At 39.5% G+C, this 27706-nt stretch overlaps 1 protein-coding gene across 1 annotated transcript in view; it reads left to right on the forward strand.

Moving 5' to 3' along the window:
• Positions 1-27706, forward strand: part of OCA2 (OCA2 melanosomal transmembrane protein) — a 291387-nt gene that overhangs the window by 192494 nt on the left and 71187 nt on the right. Inside the window, exon 19 of the mRNA XM_055398109.2 lies at positions 12009-12136. Within this exon, the coding sequence (XP_055254084.1) occupies positions 12009-12136 (128 nt within the window). The remainder of the gene's footprint in view (positions 1-12008; positions 12137-27706) is intronic.

Consider the following 27706-nt stretch of genomic DNA (forward strand, 5'->3'; position numbering starts at 1 on the left):
CTGTTGCCTGGAAAATACCATGGACAGAGGAGCCTGGTAGGCTGCAGTCCATGGGATCGCTAAGAGTCGGACGACTGAGCGACTTCACTTTCACTTTTTACTCTCATGCATTGGAGAAGGAAATGGCAACACACTCCAGTGTTCTTGCTTGGAGAATCCCAGGGACGGGGGAGCCTGGTGGGCTGCCATCTCTGGGGTCACACAGAATCGGACAAGACTGAAGTAACTCAGCAGCAGCATACGACTATACCATTTTTGTTTATCCATTCATCCATTAATGGGTATTTGGGTTGATTCTACCTCTTGGCTATTATGAGTAGTGTTCTATGAAGGTGGGTATGCAAATAATTTTTGAGACCGTGCTTCAGTTCTTTTGTATGTACACCCAAAAGAGAGTTTGCTGAATCAAATGGTTGTTACATTTTAAGTATTTTGAGGAACTTCCATACTATTTTCCATAATGGTTGAATCACTTTAGAAACACCAATAGTGCATAAATGTTTCAATTTCTACACATCCCCACCAACATTTTGTGTTGCCTTTTGATAGTAGTCATCCTAACAGGTGAAAGACGATTTCTCATTGTTACCGAAGTCCCTGCTTTGGTTGAGTCCAGGGATACCCTCAGGATGAGCAGCGTTGGCGAGAAAAGGAAGAAAACAAAGCGAGTAGAGTCTTGGTTGAGTGCTGAATCAAGACTATTTTATTTTTTTACATCAGTGTTTATGTACCCTAAACTAGTACAATTCTAAAGGGGGAAGTGAGCAAAGTCAGCTTAACATTACGTCAGTTTGCCCTTTACAAAACCAGAATGCTTTCCGCATACTTCTCTGTTTACTAGAGTCTTTTTTATAGTAGATATTAATATATTATCTTCTGGCCTTGAGGCCTATTAACATATCATGACCTTTTCTTACAAGCTAGGTGAATGCAAAGTTGTTTTTTCCAAGCTATTCTTATTTTTCCACTTGCCTTGTGCTAAACAGAAAACAGAAAAGTTATAATTTCATAAGGTAAAGGTTCAGCAGGTTGCAGCATATTAGAAATTTAACATAATGGTCAGTTCTTTTTAGTTACTACACACAGACTCTGCGGCTCCAGTGAGGCAGCCTCTGCCTTGCATTCCTGGTTAAAAGCCTCGGTTGTCTTATGGTTACTACACTAGGGCTGCTGCTGCTGCTGCTAAGTCACTTCAGTCGTGTCTGACTCTGTGAGACCCCATAGATGGCAGCCCAACAGGCTCCCCTGTCCCTGGGATTCTCCAGGCAAGGATACTGGAGTGTGTTGCCATTTCCTTCTCCAATGCATGAAAGTGAAAAGTGAAAGTGAAGTCGCTTAGTCGTGTCCGACTCTTCGTGACCCCATGGACTGCAGCCCACCAGTCTCCTCCGTCTAAACTCTTATTATTCTAAATTCTAACTATCAGTTCAGTTCAGTTCAGTCTCTCAGTCGTGTCGAATCTTAGCGACCCCATGAACCACAGCACGCCAGGCCTCCCTGTCCATCACCAACTCCCGAAGTTCACTCAAACTCATGTCCATCGAGTCGGTGATGCCATCCAGCCATCTCATTCTCTGTCGTTCCCATCTCCTCCTACCCCCAATCGCTCCCAGCATCAGAGTCTTTTCCAGTGAGTCAACTCGTCGCATGAGGTGGCCAAAGTATTGGAGTTTCAGCTTTTGCATCAGTCCTTCCAATGAACACCCAGGATTGATCTCCTTTAGAATGGACTGGTTGGATCTCCTTGCAGTCCAGGGGACTCTCAAGAGTCTTCTCCAGCACCACAGTTCAAAAGCATCAATTCTTCGGCGATCAGCTTTCTTCACAGTCCAACTCTCACATCCATACATGACTACGGGAAAAACCATAGCCTGGACTAGACGGACCTTGGTTGGCAAAGTAATGTCTTTGCTTTTTAATATGCTATCTAGGCTGGTCATAACTTTCCTTCCAAGGAGAAAGCGTCTTTTAATTTCATGGCTGCAATCAGCATCTGCAGTGATTTTGGAGCCCCAAAAAATAAAGTCTGACAAGGTTTCCACTGTTTCCCTATCTATTTCCCAAGAAGTGATGGGACCAGATGCCATGATCTTAGTTTTCTGAATGTTGAGCTTCAAGCCAACTTTTTCACTCTCCTCTTTCACTTTCATCAAGAGGCCATTGAGTTCCTCTTCACTTTCTGCCATAAGGGTGGTGTCATCTGCATATCTGAGGTTATTGATATTTCTCCCGGCAATCTTGATTCCAGCTTGTGCTTCTTCCAGCCCAGCGTTCCTCATGATGTACTCTGCATATAAGTTAAATAAGCAAGGTGACAATATACAACCTTGACGTACTCCTTTTCCTATTTGGAACCAGTCTGTTGTTCCATGTCCAGTTCTAACTGTTGCTTCCTGACCTGCATACAGGTTTCTCAAGAGGCAGGTTAGATGGTCTGGTATTCCCATCTCTTTCAGAATGTTCCACAGTTTATTGTGATCCACACAGTCAAAGGCTTTGGCATAGTCATTGAAGCAGAAATAGATGTTTTTCTGGAACTCTCTTGCTTTCTGCATGATCCAGCGGATGTTGGCAATTTGATCTCTGGTTCCTCTGCTTTTTCTAAAACCTGCTTGAACATGTGGGAGTCACGGTTCACATATTGCTGAAGCCTAGCTTGGAGAACTTTGAGCATGACTTTACTAGCTTGTGAGATGAGTGCAATTGTGCAGTAGTTTGAGCATTCTTTGGCATTGCCTTTCTTTGGGATTGGAATGAAGACTGATCTTTTCCAGTCCTGTGGCCAGTGCTGAGTTTTCCAAATTTGCTGGTATATTGAGTGCAGCACTTTCACAGCATCATCTTTCAAGATTTGAAATAGCTGAATTGGAATTCCATCACCTCCACTAGCTTTGTTCGTCGTGATGCTCTCTAAGGCCCACTTGATTTCACATTCCAAGATGTCTGGTTCCAGGTGAGTGATCACGCCATTGTGATTATCTTCGTCGTGAAGATCTTTTTTGTACAGTTCTTCTGTGTATTCTTACCACCTCTTCTTAATATCTTCTGCTTCTGTTAGGTCCATACCATTTCTGTCCTTTATCGAGCCCATCTTTGCATGAAATGTTCCCTTGATATCTCTAATTTTCTTGAAGAGATGTCTTGTTTTTCCTATTCTGTTGTTTTCCTCTATTTTTTTGCATTGATCGCTGAGGAAGGCTTTCTTATCTCTCCTTGCTATTCTTTGGAACTCTGCATTCAGATGCTTATATCTTTCCTTTCCTCCTTTACTTTTCGCTTCTCTTCTTTTCACAGCTATTTGTAACGCCTCCTCAGACAGTCATTTTGCTTTTTTGCATTTCTTTTCCATGGGGATGGTCTTGGTCCCTGTCTCCTGTACAATGTCACGAACCTCTGTCCAGAGTTCATCAGGCACTCTATCTATCAGATCTAGTCCCTTAAATCTATTTCTCACTTCCACTGTATAATCGTAAGTGATTTGATTTAGGTCATACCTGAATGGTCTAGTGGTTTTCCCTACTTTCTTCAATTTCAGTCTCAATTTGGCGATAAGGAGTTCATGATCTGAGCCACAGTCAGCTCCTGGTCTTGTTTTTGCTATCTGTATAGAGCTTCTCCATCTTTGGCTGCAAAGAATATAATCAAACTGATATCGGTGTTGACCATCTGGTGATGTATAATTTCTACATCAAGAGCAAAAACACAGCTAGGACACGTTGATTCAGTAACAACTTCTAGAATAATATTTTTTATATTCTCTTATAGGGCATCTTCACCCCCCAAAGGGCTCTGCATTTATTAGGGATTATTGGGTGATCAGGTACTTTACGCTATTTATGATTAAGGTGTTGTGAGCAGTCATGTGCATTAGTGCCAAGAGCATAAACAAGTTGATTTTATTTGGAAAGAGATTGGGGAAGGCCTTCTGCCTGTGTCACAGAAATTAAGGAGCAATGGCAAGCCACTCCAGTACTCTTGCTGGAAAATCCCATGGATGGAGGAGCCTGGTAGCCTGCAGTCCGTGGGGTCGCTACTAGTCGGACACGACTGAGTGACTTCTCTTTCAATTTTCACTTTCATGCGTTGGAGAAGGAAATGGCAACCCACTCCAGTGTTCTTGCCTGGAGAATCCCAGGGACGGAGGAGCCTGGTGGGCTTCCGTCTATGGGGTCACACAGAATCGGACACGACTGAAGTGACTAGCAGCAGCAGCAGCAGAAAAAGAGCAGTCAGAAAGATAAGCATCAGAAAGACAGATATCATCTTTAAGGTGAGCGCCGGGGCAGCTTTTTGAAATCCCTGAAGTCCTAATCTGCCTTACTTCTCAGGTCTTGTCCTCTCGCGTTTTGGCTCCCAGCACATTGTCATTTTGATATGCATCTCTCCAATGATTAGCTATGCTGGGAAATCTTCTCATCTTGTTACTGGCCATTTGAATACAATCTTTGGAGAAATGTCTGTTAATTTCCTCTGCCCATTTTAAATTAGGTTATTTGATTTGTTGTTGTTGTTGTTGTTGAGTTGCAGGAGTTCTGGGAAAGATTGAGGGCAGGAGGAGAAGGGGATGACAGAGGATGAGATGGTTGGATGGCATCACTGACTCAATGGCCATGAGTTTGGGTAGGCTCCAGGAGTTGGTGATGGACAGGGAGGCATGGTGTCCTGCAGTTCATGGGGTCTCAAAGAGTCTGACACGACTGAGCAACTGAACTAAACTGATGAGTTCTTTATGTATTTTGGATATTAACTTATTTTCAGATATGTGATTTCCAGATATTTTTGCCTATTCCATGGTATGCGTTTTTAAGTTAATGATTGTGTCCTTTGATAAACAAAAGTTTTGACTAGTTTCATGTAGTCTCATTTGTCTATTTTTGCTTTTGTGGCCTGAGCTCTTGGTGTCATAGCCACGAAAATATTGGCAAGTTCAACATCATAAAGATTTTCCCTTAAGTTTTCCTTGGGAATTTTATAGTTTTTGGTCTTGTATTTAAGTCTATATTTCATTTAATTTTTGGATATGGTATAAGGAGACAGCAATGGCAAGCCACTCCAGTACTCTTGCCTAGAAAATCCCATGGACAGAGGAGCCTGGTGGGCTACAGTCCATGGGGTCGCTACTAGTCGGACAAGACTGAGTGACTTCACTTTCATTTTTCACTTTCACGCATTGGAGAAGGAAATGGCAACCCACTCCAATATTCTTGCCTGGAGAATCCCAGGGATGGCGGAGCCTGTTGGGCTGCCATCTATGGGGTCGCACAGAGTTGGACACGACTGAAGCGACTTAGCAGCAGCAGCAGCAGCAGCAGCAGCAGCAGCAGCAGCAGTATATGGTATAAAGCGAAGAAGAACTAAAGAGCCTGTTGATGAAAATGAAAGAAGAGTGTGAAAAAGTTAGCTTAAAACTCAACATTCAGATCGTGGCATCTGGTCCCATCACTTCATGGGAAACAAATGGGAAAACAGTGGAAACAGTGAGAGACTTTATTTTGGGGGGCTCCAAAATCACTGCATATGGTGACTGCAGCAATGAAATTAAAAGATGCTTACTCCTTGGAAGAAAAGTTAAGACTAACCTAGACAACATATTTAAAAGCAGAGATAATATTTTGCCAACAAAGATCCGTCTAGTCAAAGCTATGGTTTTACCAGTAGTCATGTATGGATGTGAGAGTTGGACTACAAGGAAAGCTGAGCACCGAAGAATTGATGCTTTTGAACTGTGGTGTTGAAGACTCTTGAGAGTCCCTTGGACTGCAAGGAGATCCAACCAGTCCATCCTAAAGGAAATTAGTCCTGAATATTCATATGAAGGACTGATGCTAAAGTTGAGAGTCCAATACTTTGGCCACCTGATGAGAAGAAGTGATTCACTGGAAAAGACCCTGATGCTGGGGAATATTGAAGGCTGGAGGAGAAGGGGACGACAGAGGATGAGATCATTGGATGGCACCACTGACTCAATGGACATGAGCTTGAGAAAGCTCTGGGAGTAGATTATGGAGAGGGAATCCTGGCATGCTGCAGTCCATGGGGTCGCAAAGAGTCAGACATGACTGAGCAGCTGAAGTGAACTGATGAGACCGGATGCCATGATCTTAGTTTTTGAATGTTGAGCTTTAAGCCAGCTTTTTCACTGTCCACTTTCACTTTTATCAAGAGGCTCTTTAGTTTCTCTTCTCTTTCAGCCATTAGAGTGATATCACCTGCACATCTGAGGTTGTTAATATTTCTCCTGGCAATCTTGTTTCCAGTTTGTAATTCATCCAGGCTGGCATTTCACATGATGTTCTTTGCATATAAGTTAAATTGATGGGTAACAACATACAGCCTTGTTGTGCTCCTTTCCCAGTTTTTAACCAGACCATTGTTCCATGTCTGATTCTAGCTATTGCTTCTTGAGTTGCATATATCTTTTTCAGGAGACAGGTAGGGTGGTCTGGAATTCCCATCCTGGGTTCAAGTTTCAGGTGTGTAGTATAATAATTCAGTTTTGCTTTTGTAAAGGGCCAGAGAGCATAAATATTTGAGGCTATGTAAGTCTTACACTCTGTTATAAACACTGCTGCTATAGTACTAAAACAGCCATCAAAATGTGTAAGCAAATGGTTGTGATATGTTCTAATAAAATTTTTATATATAAAAACAGGCAGTAGGCCAGATTTGACCCATGGACTATACTTTGTCAGAGTCTAGTACTTTATTTTCTAGAGGTTTATATAAAAATTTGTGAATGTACTATTTTTTTGTCTGACTTCCTTCATTCAGCATAATTATGAGTTTTATCCATGTGGTAGTATACATCAATAGTCAATTCCTCTTTATTGTTGAGTACTATTCTATGGTTTGACTGTGCCACAATTTTTACATCCTTTCATCTATTGATGGACATTGAATTATTTCTAATTTTTGATTATGACAACTGCAGTGAACATTTTTCTTCAATTGTATCATCATATACTTTAATTCCTTTTGTGGTAATACCTAAAAGTGGATTGGTTGGATCATTCAGTGGATTTATGAATAATATGTTAAAAAAAAACTTCCAAAATGTTTCCCAAAGTGGTGCATCATCTTACAATTCCACCAGTGGTTTGTGAGGTTTCCAGTTCCTCTATATCCTTATCAACACTTGGTTTGTTTGATCTTTTCTACTTTACACATTGTAAGGTACACAGTGAAATGTCACATGGTTTTACTTTGCATTTCCCTGGTTACTAGTGAGATTCAGCATCTTTTCATGTGCTTTTTAACCTCCTTATGTCTTCTTTGGTGAGGTATCTGTTCAAAATATTCCCTATTGCAATTGGATTATTTACTCATTTTTTAGTTTTGAAAATTAAAAAAAAAAGTCTTCTGGATATGAGTCCTAGATGACTTACAGATTTTTCCTGCTGGTCTATGGCTTGCCTGCATTTTAAAAAGAATGAGGTGGATGAAACTGGAGCCTATTATACAGAGTGAAGTAAGCCAGAAAGAAAAACACCAATATAGTGTACTAACGCATATATATGGAATTTAGAAAGATGGTAATGATAACCCTGTATGCGAGACAGCAAAAGAGATACAGATGTCTATAACAGCCTTTTGAACTCTGTGGGAGAAGGTGACAGTGGGATGATTTGAGAGAATAGCATTGAAACATGTATATTAACATGTGTGAAACAAATCACCAGTCCAGGTTTGATGCATGAGACAGGGAGCTCAGGGTTGGTGCACTGGGATGACCCTGAGGGATGGGAAGGGGAGAAGGTGGGAGGGGAGTTCAGGACAGGGAACACATGTACACCCGTGGTGGATTCATATGAATGTATGGTAAAGCCACTACAATATTGTAAAGTAATTAGCCTCCAATTAAAATAAATTAATTAATTTTAAAAAGCACAATTTATTATTTTAATAAAGTTCAGTATGAGAGTTTTCTTTTATGGATACATGCTTTTAGTGTTTCTAAGAAAACATTCAGAAAACTAAGATCATGGCATCTGGTCCCATCACTTCATGGGAAATAGATGGGGAAACAGTGTCAGACTTTATTTTTTTGGGCTCCAAAATCACTGCAGATGGTGATTGCAGCCATGAAATTAAAAGACGCTTACTTCTTGGAAATATCAATAACCTCAGATATGCAGATGACACTACCCTTATGGCAGAAAGTGAAGAGGAACTCAAAAGCCTCTTGATAAAAGTGAAAGAGGAGAGTGAAAAGGTTGGCTTGAAGCTCAACATTCAGAAAACAAAGATCATGGCATCTGGTCCCACCACTTCATGGGAAATAGATGGAAAAACAGTGGAAACAGTGTCAGACTTTGGTTTTTTGGGCTCCAAAATCACTGCAGATGCTGATTGCAGCCGTGAAATTAAAAGACGCTTTCTCCTTGGAAGGAAAGTTATGACCAATCTTGATAGTATATTAAAAAGCAGAGACATTACTTTGCCAACCAAGGTCCGTCTAGTCAAGGCAATGGTTTTTACCGTGGTCATGTATGGATGTGAGAGTTGGACTGTGAAGAAAGCTGATCGCCGAAGAATCGATGCTTTTGAACTGTGGTGTTGGAGAAGACTCTTGAGAGTCCCTTGTACCGCAAGGAGATCCAAACAGTCCATTTTAAAGGAGATCAATCCTGGATGTTCATTGGAAGGACTGATGCTAAAGCTGAAACTGCAATACTTTGGCCACCTCATGCGACGAGTTGACTCACTGGAAAAGACTCTGATGCTGGGAAAGGTTGGGGGCGGGAGGAGAAGGGGACGACAGAGAATGAGATGGCTGGATGGCATCACCGACTCTGTGGATATGAGTTTGAGTGTACTCCGGGAGTTGGTGATGGATAGGGAGGCCTGGCGTGCTGTGATTCATGGGGTCGCGGAGAGTTGGACAAGACTGAGCGACTGAACTGAACTGAACTCCTTGGAAGGAAAGTTATGACCAATCTAGATAGCATATTAAAAAGCAGAGACATTACTTCGCCAACCAAGGTCTGTCTAGTCAAGGCTATGGTTTTTCCAGTGGTCATGTATGGATGTGAGAGTTGGACTGTGAAGAAAGCTGAGTGCCAAAGAATTGATACTTTTGATCTGTGGTGTTGGAGAAGACTCTTGTGAGTCCCTTGGACTGCAAAGAGATCCAACCAGTCCATCCTAAACAAGACCAGTGTTGGGTGTTCATTGGAAGGACTGATGCTGAGGCTGAAACTCCAATACTTTGTCCACCTCATGCGAAGAGTTGACTCATTGGAAAAGACTCTGATGCTGGGAGGGATTGGGGGCACGAGGAGAAGGGGATGACAGAGGATGAGATGGTTGGATGGCCTCACCAACTCGATGCACATGAGTTTGGGTAAATTCCGGGAGTTTGTAATGGACAGGGAGGCCTGGCATGCTGCGATTCATGGGGTCGCAAAGAAATGGAAACAACTGAGTGACTGAACTGAACTGAACTGAACTGAAGAAAACTTAACCCAAGATCAAAGAAGTTTTTGTATATGTTTATTGTAGCAGTTTTAAAATTACAAATTTTACATTTAGCCTTATTTTCTACGTGGGTTTTCCTGGTGGCTCAGATAGCAAAGAATTTGCCAGAAATGCAGAAAACACAGGTTCTATCCCTGGGTCAGGAAGATCTTTTGGAGAAGGGAATGGCTACCTACTTCAGTATTCTTGACTGGGAAATCCCACAGACATAAGAACCTGGTGGGCTATAGTCCATAGGGTTGCAGAGTCAGACATGACTGAGTGACTAACACTTTCACTTTTCATTGTCCACATAGCTAACTTTTGTGTATGATTCAATAAATGGATCAAAGTAAACTTTTTTTTTTTTTGCTTGTGAATATCCAATTGTTTCAGCACCATTCATGAAAATAATTACAATTTCTTCACTGAACTGTTGTTGAACTTTACTTGCAAATCATCTGATCTTTAACTTGTGGGTTTATTTCTGGACTCTCCATTGATCAGTTTGACTATATTAATGTAACACGACTGAGTGACTGAACTGAACTGATACTGTTTTGATTAGGTAATGTATGTTCTCTAATTTTGCTCTTCTTTTTCAAGTTTGTATTGGTTATTCTAGGTCCTTTGTATTTCCATATAAGTTCTGGAATTTCTACAAAACATTCTTAGGAAAAACTAAAGAAGACCTTAATAAATAGAGACATATATCATGTTCGTAGACTTCTTAAAGACTGAATATTGTTAAAATGCTAATTCTTCCCAAATTAATCTATATGTGGCCCCTCAAAGATGTCTACTTCCTAATATGTGATGTTAATACCTGTGTATGTTATGTCATATGGCAGACGGGACTTTGTAGTTAAAATTAAGGTTACAAACCTTAAAACAGGGAAATTTTCCTAGATTATCCAGGTGTGCTCAATGTAATGACATTGGCCCTTAAAATGGAAGTGGAAGAGAAAAGAGTTAATTGGAGAGATGCAGCAGGAGAAGTAGGAGAGATTTGAATTGTGAGAGTGACTTGACCCATCATTGTTGGCTTTGAAGACAGAGGAAGTGAGTCATGAGCTTGAAATGTGGGTGGCCTCTTAAAACTAAGAACACCTCCTGGGTGATAGCAAGTAAGGAAGTAGGGACTTTAGTTTGCATTGAATTATATCTACAATCAAAATAAGCAGGAACTGAATTATGTCTATAATTGAAATGAGTAGGGAAACTTTTTGTCCTGAAGCCTCTAGAAAGAAATGCAGCCCTGCCAACATCTTTATTATTATTATTTTTAGGCCCTAATTAGAGACCAGCCAAGCTCATCATACTTCTGATCTATGAAAACCATGATATAATAAAGAGGTGCTATTTCAAGCCACTAAATTTCTAGTACTTTGTGATGGCAGCTATAGAAAACTAGTACTTTTTATGTCTGTGTAATCTAAAGCCATATTGCTGATCTTATTCTTGATATTGGTGTTTTTATTTCCTTTTTACTTTCCATCCTATTTAGATTGACCAAGTTTTACCAATCTTCTTGATCTTCTCAAAGAACCAAGTTTTGGTATTATTGCTTTTCACTAATAATGTTTTATCTTCATTTCATTGATTTCTGATCCAGCACAGTTTTTTCTACTTGAGTTTTATTTGCTTAGAAAACATTCTCAGTCTATTTGAACAAAAACTTTATGAAAGAGCATGTATGAATGGCAAATAAGTACATGAAAAGATGATCAACATCATTAGTCATTAGAGGCATGCAATTTGAAACCATAATGAGATACCATTTTATGCCCACTGGAAAATAAATAAATCTAAGTGTTGAAAATATGGAGAAATGGGCATTCCCATATACTACTGGTGGAATTGTAAAATGTTACAACCATTTTGGGAAGCAGTTTCACAGTTTCTTAAAACACAAATATTCCATAAATTAGCCTGTCATATAATTCAGCCATTCCATTCCTAGATATTGATCCAAGATAACTGAAAGCATAATGTGCATATAGATAATTTATATGAAAGTTCATAGCACATTCATTTTTAATAGCCAACCATTGGAAGCAATGCAAATGTCCATCAAAGGTGAATGATATCTGCACTGTGGCATAGCTATACTTAACAAAAAAGAAGAATAAAATACCAACACTGAAGAATTGAAGAATGAACACACCAATGTTGAAGAATCTTAAAATAATTGTATTGAATGGAAGCAGTCTGTTAAAAAAATACATGTTATATGATTACATTTATAGAAAATATAAAAACTATACAGTGAAAGGAAAGCAATGAATGGTCTCCTGGGGGTGGGATGGGGTGACAGGAGGAGGGATAGGGAGAAAAGAATATGGACATGAGTAAACTGCTGACATGGTGGATATATTCATTATCCTAATGGCTGTTATGTTGGTTTCTTTGGTATATATATTAGCCAAAAGACACATGTTAAGTGTGTTCAGTTTGCAGAATATCAATTACCTTCAATTAAAAAAGAAATCTGAAGATGAAGAATTAGCATTTTAACAATTAAACTATAAGTCTGTTTACTTGTTTTTCAGGGTGGATTGCTATTCTAGGTGCCATCTGGTTGCTAATTTTAGCTGATATCCATGATTTTGAGATAATTCTGCACAGAGTGGAATGGGCAACCCTTCTGTTCTTTGCCGCACTCTTTGTTCTGATGGAGGTAAGTCTTTTGTTTAACTTTTGCAATAGTTCGAAGACCCAATTTTTATATTTCACATTTTATTTACCGAATGAAGAAAGCCCCAAATTTGTAAGTCTTTCTACATAGTCACTAAGTGGAAAATTATGGGGGTTGAAATTAGACTATTTTACGTTAAACCAACTTTTATCTCAGGCACCTAAATATTACTTAATAAACTTGTTTATTTGGTTGCTGTTGTTTTTTTCTTGAATAACCTTTGTGGTTTGTAAGCTTTCTCTAATTTCATTTGCTGTAAAGTAGAATTTACTCTAAATTGGGCTTATAGCAAAATGACTTGTTACAAAAAGTTTATAGGGAAATATCTTGATAGTCTATTCCTTTTGTGTAATATTTAAATAAATAATCTCTTATAATGGGAAAGTGCATCAAAGAAAAGAATGAATAACATGTATTGTTTTCTTTTTAATTGTTGTTACAAAATTATTCACAATAACTTTTATCTTGGGAGTTGATTCACAAACATGTACCTCCTCAAATACAAAGATTTACTATATAAAAAATACTGTTCCCCAAAGGATTACTTCAAACACACCAAATGTTTCACATTAATCACCTTAACTTGTTGATTACAAATCCATTCAATATTCACTATTCTCTTGATTAAAACTAGCACTTTTTTTTTATTATTTTTTTCTTTTTTTTTTATTAGAGGTTAATTATTTTACATTATATTGGTTGGTTTTGCCATACATTGACATGAATCTGCCCCTGGTGTACATGTGTTCCCCATCTTGAACCCACCTCCCACCTCCCTCCCCATCCCATTAAATAGGTCCCTCGTGTCAATGAAATCTGTCTTTAATTCATAATAGATTACATAGGTGTAATAACTCACATAGCCCCTCCAAATACATCAAGGAATCAAGAATCATATTCTACTTCATCAATTTCCTACTCAAAAACTTCACCTTTTCTATTCTGGGTTTTCTTTACACACAAAACATATAGACTATTGAGGGGGAAATTCTAGTTACTATTTCATGATTGGCTTCTGAAAGTCACTGCCTCAATTGCATGTTTATTCAAGATGTAAATTGCTGTCTCATCTGGGCTTTGGCATATTGTTTTCAATTTCATACTTCTCTTTGTCTGATAGGGTAAATACTGGAATATTTAAAGCAACTTGAGATATAATTTATATATCATAAAATTAATTCCTTTTATATTTACAGTTCAGTAATTTTCAATAAATTTTGAATGTTTTATTCCCATGACCCTCATGATCCCTTATAGTCATTTCTAGCTCACAACTCCAGCTCTAGGCAATCACTGATCCTTTTTCTATTGAGTTGCCTTTCCTGTGAAAGTGAAAGTGAAGTTGCTCAGTCGTGTCCGACTCTTTGCGAACCCATGGACTGTAGCCCACCAGGCTCCTCCATTCATGGAATTTTCCAGGCAAGGGTACTGGAGTGGGTTGCCATTTCCTTCTCCAGAGGATCTTCCCCACCCAGGGATCAAACCCGGATCTCCTGCATTGCAAGCAGATGCTTTTACCATCTGAGCCATGAGGGAAGCTCCTATCTAAAAGGAATCATATATTGTGTACTATTTTCTGTTGGCTTCTTTAAACTAGAATAATGATGTTGAGGTTCATCCATGTACCTTAGACTCATTTGTTTTATTGCTGAATAACATTCTGCTATATGGATATACTATATTTTATTTACCTATTTTCATAAACATTTATGTATATTTGTGTAGGAGTTTTTGTGTGGACATATGTTTTATTTTATTTTATGTAGATATCATTGCTTTAACTTATTAAGAAACTGCTAAAATGTTTTCCACAGTGGCTGTACCATTTTACATTCCTACCAGTAATATAGTAAATTCCAGTTTCTTTACATCATCATTGTCACATATTGTCATTCATTTTGATTATAGACATTCTAGTAGGTGTATCAGTCAGTTCAGTTCAGTCCCTCAGTCATGTCTGACTCTTCGCAACCCAATGGACTACAGCACACCAGGTCTCCTTGTCCATCACCAATTCCTGGAGTTTATTCAAACTCATGTCCATTGAGTTGGTGATGCCATCTAACCATCCCATCCTCTGTCGTCCCCTTCTTCTCCTGCCTTCAATCTTTCCCAGGATCATCGTCTTTTCTGAGTCAGTTCTTTGGACCAGGTGGCCAAAGTGTTGGAATTTCAACTTCAGCATCAGTCCTTTCAATGAATATTCAGGACTGATTTCCTTTAGGATGGACTGGTTGGATCTCCTTGCAGTCCAAGGGACTCTCAAGAGTCTTCTTCAGCACCACAGTTCAAAAGCATCAGTTCTTCAGTGCTCAGCTTTTTTTATAGTCCAACTCTCACATCCATACATTACTACTGGAAAAACCATAGCTTTGACTAGATGGACTTTGTTGTCAAAGTAATGTCTCTGCTTTTTAATATGCTGACTAGGTTGGTCATAACTTTCCTTCCAAGGAGCAAGTGTCTTTTAATTTCATGACTGCAGTCACCATTTGCAGTGATTATGCAGCCCCCCAAAATAAACTATGTCACTGTTTCCACTGTTTCCCCATCTATTTGCCATGAAGTGATGGGACCAAATGCCATGATCTTAGTTTTCTTAGTAGGTGTATAATGGCTTTTAGTTTCTAAAAAAGGCAATATGGGAAAACAATCTTTGAACCATACTGTTCTCCATAGTAGCTGTAACAGTTTATATTTCCACCAATAGTGTAGGAGGGTTCCATTTCTCCACACCCTCTCCAGCATTTTTATTTTTAAGATTAATCTTTAATGGAGTATAGTTGATTTGCAATATTGTGTTAGTCTCTGCTGTACAGAAAAGTGAATCAGTTATACATATATGTATATCCACTCATTTTTAGATTCTCTCTCCATGTAGGCCATTACAAAATATTGAGTAGAATGTCCTGTGTTATAGAGTAGGTCCATATTAGTTATCTGTTTTATATATAGTGGTGTATATATGTCAATATCAGTCTCCCAGTTTATCCTTCCACCCTTACCTCTTGATAACCATAATTTTGTTTTCTATATCTATAACTCTATTTCTATTTTTTTTTGCTTTTAATTGATTTGTCTTTAATGGAAGGATAATTACTTTGCAATTTTGTGTTGGTTTCTGCCATACATCAACATGACTCAACCATAGGTATACCAATATCCCCTTCCTCTTGAACCTCCTCCCACCTCTCACCCCATCCCACACTTCTAAGTTGTCATAGAGCACCAGTTTGAGCTCCCTGAGTCATACAGTAAATTCCTACTATCTATTTTCCATATAGTTGTATAAATGTTTCCATGCTGCTCTCTCCATTTGTCCCACCCTCTCCTTCCCTTCCCTGTTTCCTCAAGTCTGTTCTCTATTTCTGCATCTCCATTGCTGCCCTGCAAATACATGATGGAATCATCAGCATTTTTGATGATGGACATTCTGACTGGTGTGAGGTGATATTTCATTGTAGCTTTGATTTTCATTTCTCTAGTAATTAGTGATGTTGAGCATTTTTTCATGTGCCTCTTGATTGTCTGTGTGTCTTCTCTGGAGAAAAGTCTGTTTAGGTCTTCTGCTCATTTTTGATTAGTTTTTTTCTATACTGAGCTGCATGAGCTGTTTGTAAACTTTGGAGACTATTCCAGTGTTTGTTGTATCAGTTGCACATATTTTCTCTCATTCTATGGATTATATATTTGCTTTGTTTCTGGTTACTTTTGCTGTGCAAATATTTTGAGTTTAATATGGTACCATTTATTTATTTTTCTTTCATTTCCACTACTTTAGGACAGAGATCAGGGAGATATTGCTGCAATTTATGTCAAAGAGTGTTCTGCCTATGTTTTCCTCTAAGAGTTTTATAGTAATGTCTTACATTTAGATCATTAATCCATTTTGATCGAAGTTTGTTTTTTTAGTGTATGGTGTTAAAGGATATTCTAATTTCATTCTTTTTCATGTAGCTGTCCAGTTTTCCTAACACCATTTATTGAAGAGATTATCCTTTCTCCACTGTATATTTTTGCCTCCTTTGTCATAGATTAATTGACCAGAGGTGCATGGGTTTATTTCTGGGCACCAGCCAACCATAAGCAGGCAAACATTTCAGGCTGTGCACTGCCCTTCTGTGTGGGACTCTCTCTGCTTAGCCCTCCACATTTCTGTTGCTACACCCTCTTCTGAGACACTGAAGTTCTTCCCCCAATCTCTACCAGTGAGGGTATGAAACATTTCCTTCTTCACCGCTCCCTCCTAGAAGTGCAGGTCTTATCCTGATTCCTTATTTGTTTTTACTTGCCCTCCACAGTTATGTGGAGGTTTCTTTGCCCTTTTGGAAGTGTGATGTCTTCTGCCATTCTTTAGTAGATGTACTGTGGGAGTCATTCCACATTTAGAGGAATTTTTTATATCTGTGTGGAGAAGGTGAGCTTCACATCTTAGTCCTCTGACATCTTGAACATCTCCCAGGGTTTTCTTATCTGTTGATTAATTTTTTAAAAAATCAAGTGAGTATTTGGATAATTTTTGGTTAACATTGTTTCAATTACATTTTTCTACCTTCTTTTTTTTTTCCTTTCAAGTATAGTATTCATTTCTCTTTCTGATATTCCCATGTTAGTTCGATTGTAGATGTCCCACAGTTCTTTGATATTTTCTTTATATTTTTTTCATTTTTTTTCTTTCTGTCTTCAGACTGGATAATTTCTATTGATACACATTTATTTTCAATGAGTTTTTATATCATCTCAAATACATCGTTGACTTCCTTTGGTAAAGTTTTCATTTCACTCATATTTTTCAATTCTGGAATTTCTATTTTATTCTCTTCAATATAATTTTTATCTCTTTACCATAGGGCTTTCTGATAGCTCAGTTGGTTAAGAATCCACCTCCAATGCAGGACACCCCATTTCGATTCCTGGGTTGGGAAGATCCCCTGGAGAAGGGATAGGCTACCTGCTCCAGTATTCTTGCCTGGAAAATCCCATGGATGGAGGAGCCTGGTGGGTTACAGTCCACAGGGTCGCAAAAAGTCACACCCGACTGAGTGACTTCATTTCATCTCACCCACTCCAGTATTCTTGGGCTTCCTTTGTGGCTCAGCTGGTAAAGAATCTGTCTGCCGTGCAGGAGACCTGGGTTCGATCCCTGGGTTGGGAAAATGCCCTGGAGAAGGGAAAGGCTACCCACTCCAGTATTCTGGCCTAGAGAATTCCATGGACTGTATAGTCCATTGGGTCGCAAAGAGTTGGACACGACTGAGTGACTTTCACTTTCATGATATTTTCTAGCTATGCATCATTGCCATCATTTTAAAATTCTTTAAATATGATGTACTTTAGTTCTCTGAACACACTTAAAATTCTACTTTGAAGTCTTTTTAAGTCCAACATCTGTGCCCCCTTCACAGACAGTTTCTGTTTGCTGTTTTTTTCCCCTAGCATGTGGATCATACTTCTTGTTTATGTTGCTGAAAACTGGAAATTTTAGCTAATATATTTTAGCAACTCTGGCTACTGATTCATCCCCCTCAGGAGTTGTTGATTTTATTTACATGAAACCATTATAAATGTACTTCTTTGTCTCTAGAAACAATTTTCATCTTAGTTTTTCTAAAACTTAGTTTTTCTAAAACTGCTTAGACATGGCAGTTCTTTAGTTTATATTTTGTATGATGTAGGTTTTTCCATCATTTTACATGCAACATATTTGAGTATTTAAATCTAAAATGAATTGCTTGTAGATAGCATATAGTTGGATCCTATTAAAAAATTAATTCAGCCACTATCTGTTTCTTATTTGGTGTGTTTATTCCACTTATATTTAATGTAAATATTGAAAAGGTAGTGCTTATTATACCATTTGTCTATTTTTATATGTATTTTTAACTATATTTTCTTGCTTTCTTTGTTAAAGTGTTTGCCTTTATTACCAAACATAGCTGTTATACTGCACTAATTCCTAAATTATTGCTCTATTGTTTTTACAATGCTCTGGAAAGTGAAAGAGGAGAATGAAAATGTTGGCTTAAAACTCAACATTCAGAAAACTAAGATCATAACATCTGGTCCCATCACTTCATGGAAAATAGATGGGAAAACAATGGAAACAGTGAGAGACTTTATCTTTTTGGGCTCCAAAATCACTGCAGATGGTGATTGCAGTAATGAAATTAAGACACTTGCTCCTTGGAAGAAAAGTTAGGACCAACCTAGACAGCATATTAAAAAGCAGAGACATTGCTTTGCCAACAAAGGTCCATCTAGTCAAAGGTATGGTTTTTTCAGAAGTCATGTATGGGTGTGAGGTTGGACTATAAAGAAAGCTGAGAACTGAAGAATTGATGCTTTTGAACTGTGGTGTTGAAGATGACTCTTGAGAGTCCCTTGGTCTGCAAAGATATCCAACCAGTCAATCCTAAAGGAAATCAGTTCTGAATATTCATTGAAAAGGCTGATGCTGAAGCTGAAACTACAATACTTTGGCCACCTGATGCAAAAAACTGTCTCATTGGAAAAGGCCCTGATGCTAGGGAAGATTGAAGGCAGGAGGTGAATGGGATGACAGAGGATGAGATGGTTTGATGAAATCATCGACTCGGTGGACATGAGTTTGAGCAAGCTTCAGGAGTTGGTGATGGACAGGGAAGCCTTGTGTGCTGCAGTCCATGGGATCACAAAGAGTTGGACACAACTGAGCAACTGAACTGAACTGAACTGAACTGGATCATAAATTTCTATAGAGTTTGATTCAGTTAAATTTGTTTCCTTCTTCAGGGGTAGTTTCTGAGTCTGGTCTTTGAGGTTTGTTCTGACCCCAGAAGGATTCTTTAGGCTGATTCTTTCCTTGTTTTCCTCTGGTAAACTAGCTAGCCTATAGCTGATCTTACTGCTTTCCTGGAGCTATCAGCCTCCTCTTAAATGCTTAACATTACATCTACATTGTTTCTGAGAGTACCCTGAGGCTTGAACTTCCCAAACTCTAAAGACAGTTCATTTGGAGAGAGTTTCAGAGTTCTCTTTTCTTGTGTCCTGCCTCTCCTCTTGAGAAAATCTCTGAGGCACTGATAAATAGCTAGGGGCAGTGTCAGTGGCCTCCTTCTCTTGGAGTGACAATTCTGCTTTATAATCTGGGGACTAGTGGGGACAGTAATCTTTTAGGTTGCCTCTCTTGGTGTGGAACTTCTTACAGCTGAGCAGAAGTGAGGGCAGAGTCCCAATGTTTTTATTCTGATGAACCTCAAAACTTCTACCCCATAAATGGGGGCTGTATGGAGAAAGAGAACCCCTTATTTCTTGGCAAAACTATCTTAGAAATTAGGCTGTGCAATGCAGTACTGGGGAGACAAAGAATGGTGGTAGGGTAGTCTTCTCTTCTCAGGGAGATATAGTTCTTGACTGTGATTTGAGAGAAAGGAAGCCCTCTGTTCTTGAACATACCCAGACAGTTTGTGTGACATTGAGTATAACATGGAAGTGGATTATAGTTTAAGTGTCACTGATTCTTGTTCTTACCAATTTTTCTTGAATAAATGTCTGTTTACTGGCTATATACCATAAGGAAAATTTCGGAGACTTTCACAAATATTTTTTTCACCACTTATGCTCCCCCCCCCCGCTGGAGAGTCAGGCTGCAGAGTTCCTTATCTGGCCATTCCAAGGTTAAGCTCCGCCAACATTCCTTTCTAATTTATTTATTTAGGTGTATCAGGTCTTGGAACCAACATGTGAAAAGTTTGCTGTGGTAATATGGACTTTTCATTGAGGCACATAGGCTTCTCTTTGGAGTCTATGGCCTTCTCTCTAGTTGTGGTGCATGAGCTATACAGTGTGTGGGCTCAGTAGTTGCAGCGTGTGAGCTTAGTGCCCAGTGGCATGTAGGATCTTAGTTCCCTGACCAGGGAACAAACCTGAATCCTCTGCATTGGAAGGTGGATTCTTAACTACTGGACCACTAAGAAAGTACCACCAGATTCTTTTTTTGTTGCTTCTTTATTTTATCTCAAGTCAATGATTGATGATATCCAAAGCTAGTAATAGTTCCAAAACATCATGAATTATATTAAGAACTGAGTTTTTCTTGAGGATTATTTCATTGTTTATTTATCTCACTCTGACAAAACAAAGTGGTCTTCAGCAAAATAAAGCCAGTTAACACGGTCTTTAAAACTGACCTGGAATGTTCCACAAGTACAGTGATGTGTGTCACATTTGTTTCCTGTATGTTTGGACACATTTCCCGGTATTCCTTGTATTTTCCTATTTCTTCCTTGAGGCCAGAGTAATAATTATAACACATAGAGAACTCCCAAGTTGGTAAAAAACTCAGCATATATTCTAGGAACTGATGGAAACTGCAGAACCACACCCACTGACAACCTACACCCATGCTGATCTATTAGGACCATGCTTGTGTTACCTTACCTACCTATACTTTGGACCTCTTCACATAATTGTGGGTATGAGAGTAATAATGGTTCTTTGAAAAGAGCTATACGGTATTTATCACCTTGGATATTTAATTTTTAAATTAAGATCATTTAGACTTTTTAATCATTTAATTTTTTCTTATATATATATTTTTAATTTTAATTGGGGGATAATTAGTTTACAATATTGTGGTGGCTTCTGCCATGCATTCATATGAATCAGCCATGAGTGTACATATGTTCCCCATCTTGAACTCCCCTCCCACATCCCTCCACATTCCATCCCTCAGGGTCATCGCTGTGCACCAGCCCTGAGCACCCTGTCTCATACATCGAACCTGGAGTGGTGATCTATTTCACATATGATAATACACATGTTTTGATGCTATTATCTCAAATCATGCCACCCTCGCCTTCTCCCACAGAGTCCAACAATCTGTTCTTTATATCTGTGTCTCTTTTGCTTTCTCGCATATAGGGTCATTGTTACCATCTTTCTAAATTCCATATATATATATTAAGATACTCTATTGGTGTTTTTCTTTCTGACTTACTTCGCTCTATATAATAGGCTCCAGTTTCATCCACCTCATTAGAACTGATTCAGATGCATTCTTTTTAATAGCTGAGTAATATTCCATTGTGTATATGTACCACAGCTTTCTTATCCATTTGCCTGCTGATGGACATTGAGGTTGCTTCCATGCCCTGGCTATTGTAAACTGCTGCCATGAACATTGGGGTACATGTGTCTCTTTCAGTTCTGGTTTCCTCGGTGTGTATGCCCAGGAGTGCGATTGTTGGGTCATATGGCAGTTCTATTACCAGTTTTTTAAGGAATCTCCACACTGTTCTCCATTGTGACTGTACTATTTTGCGTTCCCACCAACAGTGTAAGAGGGTTCCTTTTTCTCTGCACCCTCTCCAGAATTTATTTTTTTAAGCCATTTTGATAGTAGCCATTCTGGCCTGTGTGAGATGGTACCTCATTGTGGTTTTTATTTGCATTTCTCTGATAATGAGTGATTTTGAGCATCTTTTCATGTGTTTGTTAACCATCTGTATGTCTTCTTTGGAGAAATGTCTGTTTAGATCTTTGGCCCATTTTTCGACTGGGTTGATTATTTTTCTGGAATTGAGCTGCAGGAGTTGCTTGCATATTTTTGAGATTAATTCTTCATCAGTTGCTTCATTTGCTATTTTTTTCTCCCATTCTGTAGGCTGTCCTTACACCTTGCTTATGGATTCCTTCATATGCAAAAGCTTTTCAGTTTAATTAGGTCTCATTTATTTATTTTTGCTTTCATTTCCATTACTCTGGGAGGTGGGTCATAGAGGATCCTGCTATGATTAACATCAGAGAGTGTTTTGCCTATGTTTTCTTCTAGGACTTTTATAGTTTCTGGTCTTGCATTTAGATCATTAATCCATTTTAAGTTTATATGGTCCACTGGAGAAGGGAATGGCAAACCAATTCAGTATACTTGCCTTGAGAACCCCATGAACAGTATCAAAAGGCAAAATGATAGGATACTGAATGAGGAACTCCCCTGGTCGGTAGGTGCCCAATATGCTACTGGAGATCAGTGGAGAAATAAACCCAGAAAGAATGAAGGGATGGAGCCAAAGCAAAAACAATACCCAGTTGTGTATGTGACTGGTGATACAAGCAAGGTCCGATGCTGTAAAGAGCAATATTGCATAAGAACCTGGAATGTTAGGTCCATGAATCAAGGCAAATTGGAAGTGGTCAAACAGGAGATGGCAAGAGTGAACGTAGACATTCTAGGAATCAGTGAGCTAAAATGGACTAGAATGGGTGAATTTAACTCAGATGACCATTGTATCTACTACTGTGGGCAGGAATCCCTTAGAAGAAATGGAATAGCCATCCTGCTCAACAAAAGAGTCCAAAAAACAGTACTTGGATGCAAACTCAAAAACGACAGAATGATCTCTGTTCATTTCCAAGGCAAAGCATTCAATATTACAGTAATACAAGCCTATGCCCAACAAGTAATGCTGAAGAAGCTGAAGTTGAATGGTTCTATGAAGACCTACAAGACCTTTTAGAACTAACACCCAAAAAAGATGTCCTTTTCATTATAGGAACATTTCATGCAAAGATGGGCTCGATAAAGGACAGAAATGGTAGGGACCTAACAGAAGCAGAAGATATTAAGAAGAGGTGGCAAGAATACACAGAAGAACTGTACAAAAAAGATCTTCACAACGAAGATAATCACATTGGCGTGATCACTCACCTGGAACCAGACATCTTGGAATGTGAAGTCAAGTGGGCCTTAGAGAGCATCACTACGAACAAACCCAGTGGAGGTGATGGAATTCCAATTGAGCTATTTCAAATCCTGAAAGATGATGCTGTGAAAGTGCTGCACTCAATATGCCAGCAAATTTGGAAAACTCAGCAATGGCCACAGGACTGGAAAAGGTCAGTCTTCATTCCAATCCCAAAGAAAGACAATGCCAAAGAATGCTCAAATGAACGCACAATGCACTTATCTCACAGGCTGGTAAAGTCATGCTCAAAATTCTCCAAGCCAGGCTTCAGCAATACATGAACCATGAACTTCCAGATGTTCAAGCAGGTTTTAGAAAAGGCAGAGGCACCAGAGATCAAATTTCCAACATCTGCTGGATCATGGAGAAAGCAAGAGAGTTCCAGAAAAACATCTATTTCTACTTCATTGACTATGCCAAAGCCTTTGACTGTGTGGATCACAATAAACTGTGGAACATTCTGAAAGAGATGGGAATATCAGACCACCTGACCTTCCTCTTGAGAAACTTGTATGCAGGTCAGGAAACAACAGTTAGAACTGGACATGGAACAACAGACTGGTTCCAAAAAGGAAAAGGAGTGTGTCAAGGTTGAATATTGTCACCCTGTTTATTTAACTTATATGCAGAGTACATCATGAGGAACGCTGGGCTGGAAGAAGCACAAGCTGGAATCAAGATTGCCGGGAGAAATATCAATAGCCTCAGATATGCAAATGGCACCACCCTTATGGCAGAAAGTGAAGAGGAACGCAAAGCCCTCTTGATGAAAGTGAAAGAGGAGAGTGAAAAGTTTGGCTTGAAGCTCAACATTCAGAAAACGAAATTCATGGCATCTGGTCCCATCACTTCATGGGAAATAGATGGGGAAACAGTGGAAACAGTGTCAGACTTTATTTTTTTGGGCTCCAAAATCACTGTGGATGCTGATTGCATCCATGAAATTAAAAGACGCTTACTCCTTGGAAGGAAAGTTATGACCAGCCTAGATAGCATATTAAAAAGCAGAGACATTACTTTGCCAACCAAGGTCTGTCTAGTCAAGGCTATGGTTTTTCCCGTGGTCATGTATGGATGTGAGAGTTGGGCTATGAAGAAAGCTGATCGCCGAAGAATTGATGCTTTTGAACTGTGGTGCTGGAGAAGACTCTTGAGAGTCCCTAGGAATGCAAGGAGATCCAACCAGTCCATTCTAAAGGAGATCAATCCTGGGTGTTCATTGGAAGGACTGATGCTAAAGCTGAAACTCCAGTACTCTGGCCACCTAATGCAACGAGTTGACTCACTGGAAAAGAGTCTGATGCTAGGAGGGATTGGGGGCGGGAGGAGACGAGGACGACAAAGAATGAGATGGCTGGATGGCATCACCGACTCGATGGACATGAGTTTGAGTGAACTCCTGGAGTTGGTGATGGACAAGGAGGCATGGCATACTGTGATTCATGGGGTCGCAAAGAGTCGGACACGACTGAGCGACTGAAGTGAACTGAACTGAACTTCATTATAGGGGAGTGAAATGAAAAGGTAGGAAGTCAAGAAACACCTGGAGTAACAGGCAAATTTGACATAGAAGCACGGAATGAAGCAGGGCAAAGGCTAATAGAGTTTTGCCAAGAGAACTCACTGGTCATAGCAAACACTCTCTTTCAACAACACAGGAGAAGACTCTACACACAGACATCACCAGATGGTCAATACTGAAATCAGATTGATTATATTCTTTACAGCCAAAGATGGAGAAGCTCTATACAGTTAGCAAAAACAAGACTGGGAGCTGACTGTGGCTCAGATCATGAACTTCTAATTGCTAAGTTCAGACTTAAATTGAAAAAAGTAGGGAAAATCACTAGAGTATTCAGATATGACTTAAATCAAAGACCTGATTTCGATCCCTGGGCCAGGAAGATTCCCTGAAGAAGGAAATGCCAATCCACTTGAGTACTCTTGCCTAGAAAATCCCAAGGGCAGAGGAGCCTGGTGTCCATGGGGTCGCAAAGAGTCGGATATGACTGAGCAACTTCACTTTACTTTATGATTATACAGTGGAGTGAGAAATAGATTTAAGGGACTAGATCTGATAGACAGAGTGCCTGATGAACTCTGGATGAAGGTTAGTGACATTGTACAGGAGTCAGGGATCAAGACCATCTCCATGGAAAAGAAATGCAAAAAAGCAAAATGGCTGTCTGGGGAGGCTTCCAAATAGCTATGAAAAGAAGAGAATGAAAGATATAAGCATCTGAATGCAGAGCTCCAAAGAATAGCAAGGAGAGATTAGAAAGACTTCCTCAGAAATCAATGCAAAGAAATAGAGGAAAACAACAGAATAGGAGAGACTAGAGATTTCTTCAAGAAAATTAGAGACATCAAGGGAACATTTCATGCAAAGATGGGCTCGATAAAGGACACAAATATATGGACCTAAGAGAAGCAGAAGATATTAAGAAGAGGTGGCAAGATTACACAGAAGAACTGTACAAAAAAGATCTTCACAACCACGATAATCATGATGGGGTGATCACTCACCTAGAGCCAGACATCTTGGAATGTGAAGTCAAGTGGGCCTTAGAAAGCCCACTTTGTTCACTATGAGCAAAGCTAGTGGAGGTGACAGAATTCCAGTGGAGCTATTTCAAATCCTGAAAGATGATGCTGTGAAAGTGCTGCACTCAATATGCCAGAAAATGTGGAAAACTCGTCAGTGGCCACAGGACTGGAAAAGATCAGTCTTCATTCCAATCCCAAAGAAAGGCAATGCCAAAGAATGCTCAAACTACTGCACAATTGCACTTATCTCACAGGCTGGTAAAGTCATGCTCAAAATTCTCCAAGCCAGGCTTCAGCAATACTTGAACCGTGAACTTCCAGATGTTCAAGCAGGTTTTAGAAAAGGCAGAGGAACCAGAGATCAAATTGCCAACATCTGCTGGATCACGGAAAAAGCAAGACTTCCAGAAAAACATCTATTTCTGCTTTAGCGACTATGCCAAAGCCTTTGACTGTGTAGATCACAATAAACTGTGGAACATTCTGAAAGAGATGGGAATACCAGACCACCTGACCTGCCTCTTGAGAAACCTGTATACGGGTCAGGAAGAAATAGTTAGAAGTGCACATGGAACAACAGACTGGTTCCAAATAGGAAAAGGTGTACGTCAAGGCTGTATATTGTCACCCTGCTTATTTAACTTATATGCAGAGTTCATCATGAGGAACGCTGGGCTGGGAGAAGCACAAGCTGGAATCAAGATTGCCGGGAGAAGTATCAATAACCTCAGATATATAGATGACACCACCGTTACAGCAGAAAGTGAACAGAAACTAAAAAGCCTCTTGATGAAAATGAAAGAGGAGAGTGAAAAGGTTGGCTTGAAGCTCAACATTCAGAAAACTAAGACCATGGCATCTGGTCCCATCACTTCATGGGAAGTAGATGGAGAAACAGTGGAAACAGTGTCAGACTTTATTTTTTTGGGCTCCAAAATCACCGCGGATGCTGATTGAAGCCATGAAATTAAAAAAACGCTTACTCCTTGGAAGGAAAGTCATGACCAACCTAGACAGCATATTAAAAAGCAGAGACATTACTTTGCCAACAAAGGACCGTCTAGTCAAGGATATGGTTTTTTCAGTGGTCATGTATGGATGTAACAGTTGCACTGTGAAGAAAGCTGATCACTGAAGAATTGATGCTTTTGAACTGTGGTGTTGGAGAAGACTCTTGAGAGTCGCTTGGACTGCAAGGATATCCAACCAGTCCATTCTAAAGGAGATCAGTCCTGGGTGTTCATTCGAAGGACTGATGTTGAAGCTGAACAATACTTTGGCCACCTCATGCGAAGAGTTGACTAACTGGAAAAGACTCTGATTATGGGAGGGATTGGGGGCAGGAGGAGAAGGGGACAAGAGAGAATGAGATGGCTGGATGGCATCACCGACTCGATGGAGGTAGGTTTGAGTGAACTCCGGGAGTTGGTGATGGACAGGGAGGCCTGGCGTGCTGTGATTCATGGGGTTGCAAAGAGTCGGAGACGGTTGCATGACTGAATTGAACTGACTGAACTGAATTTGATTAATATGTGTCTTGAGTTGTTTTGCCTAGGGTTTATCATGATTGGGACTCCCTGGGTTTCTTGGACTTGGGTGGCTATTTCCTTCCCCATTTTAGGGAAGGTTCCAACTATTATCTCCTCAAGTGTTTTCTCTTGGCCTTTCTTTTTGTCTTCTTCTGGGACTCTTATCACTCAAATGTTGGGCATTTAACATTGTCCCAGAGGTGTCTGAGGTTGTCCTCGTTAGTTTTAATTCTTTTTTCTTTTTTCCTCTCTGCCTTATTTATTTCCATCATTCTGTCTTCCACCTCACCTATCTTATCTTCTGCCTCTGTTTTTCTACTGTTGGTTCACTCCAGAGTGCTTTTGATCTCAGTTATTGCAGTATTCATTATTGATTGACTCTTTTTTATTTCTTCTAGGTCCTTGTTAAACTTTTCTTGCATCTTCTCAATCCTTGTCTCCAGGTTATTTATCTGTAACTCCATTTTGTTTTCAGGATTTTATATCGTTTTTACTGTCATTATTCTGAATTCTTTTTCAGGTAGACTCCCTATCTCTTCCTCTTTTGTTTGGCTTGGTGGGCTTTTATCATGTTCGTTTATCAGCTGAATATTTCTCTGCCTTTTCATATTGTTTAGATTGCTGTGTTTGGGGTGGCCTTTCTGTATACTGGAAGTTTGTGGTTCCTCTTTATTGTGGAGGTTCCTCCCTTTTGGGGGGGTTGGATGAGTGGCTTGTCAAGGTTTCCTGATTAGGGAAGCCTATGTCAGTGT

The sequence above is a fragment of the Moschus berezovskii genome, chromosome 2, assembly GCF_049115385.1.
Source record: "Moschus berezovskii isolate FMDL1 chromosome 2, NW_MosBer_1.0, whole genome shotgun sequence".
In the NCBI taxonomy this organism is placed as follows: Eukaryota; Metazoa; Chordata; class Mammalia; order Artiodactyla; family Moschidae; genus Moschus; species Moschus berezovskii.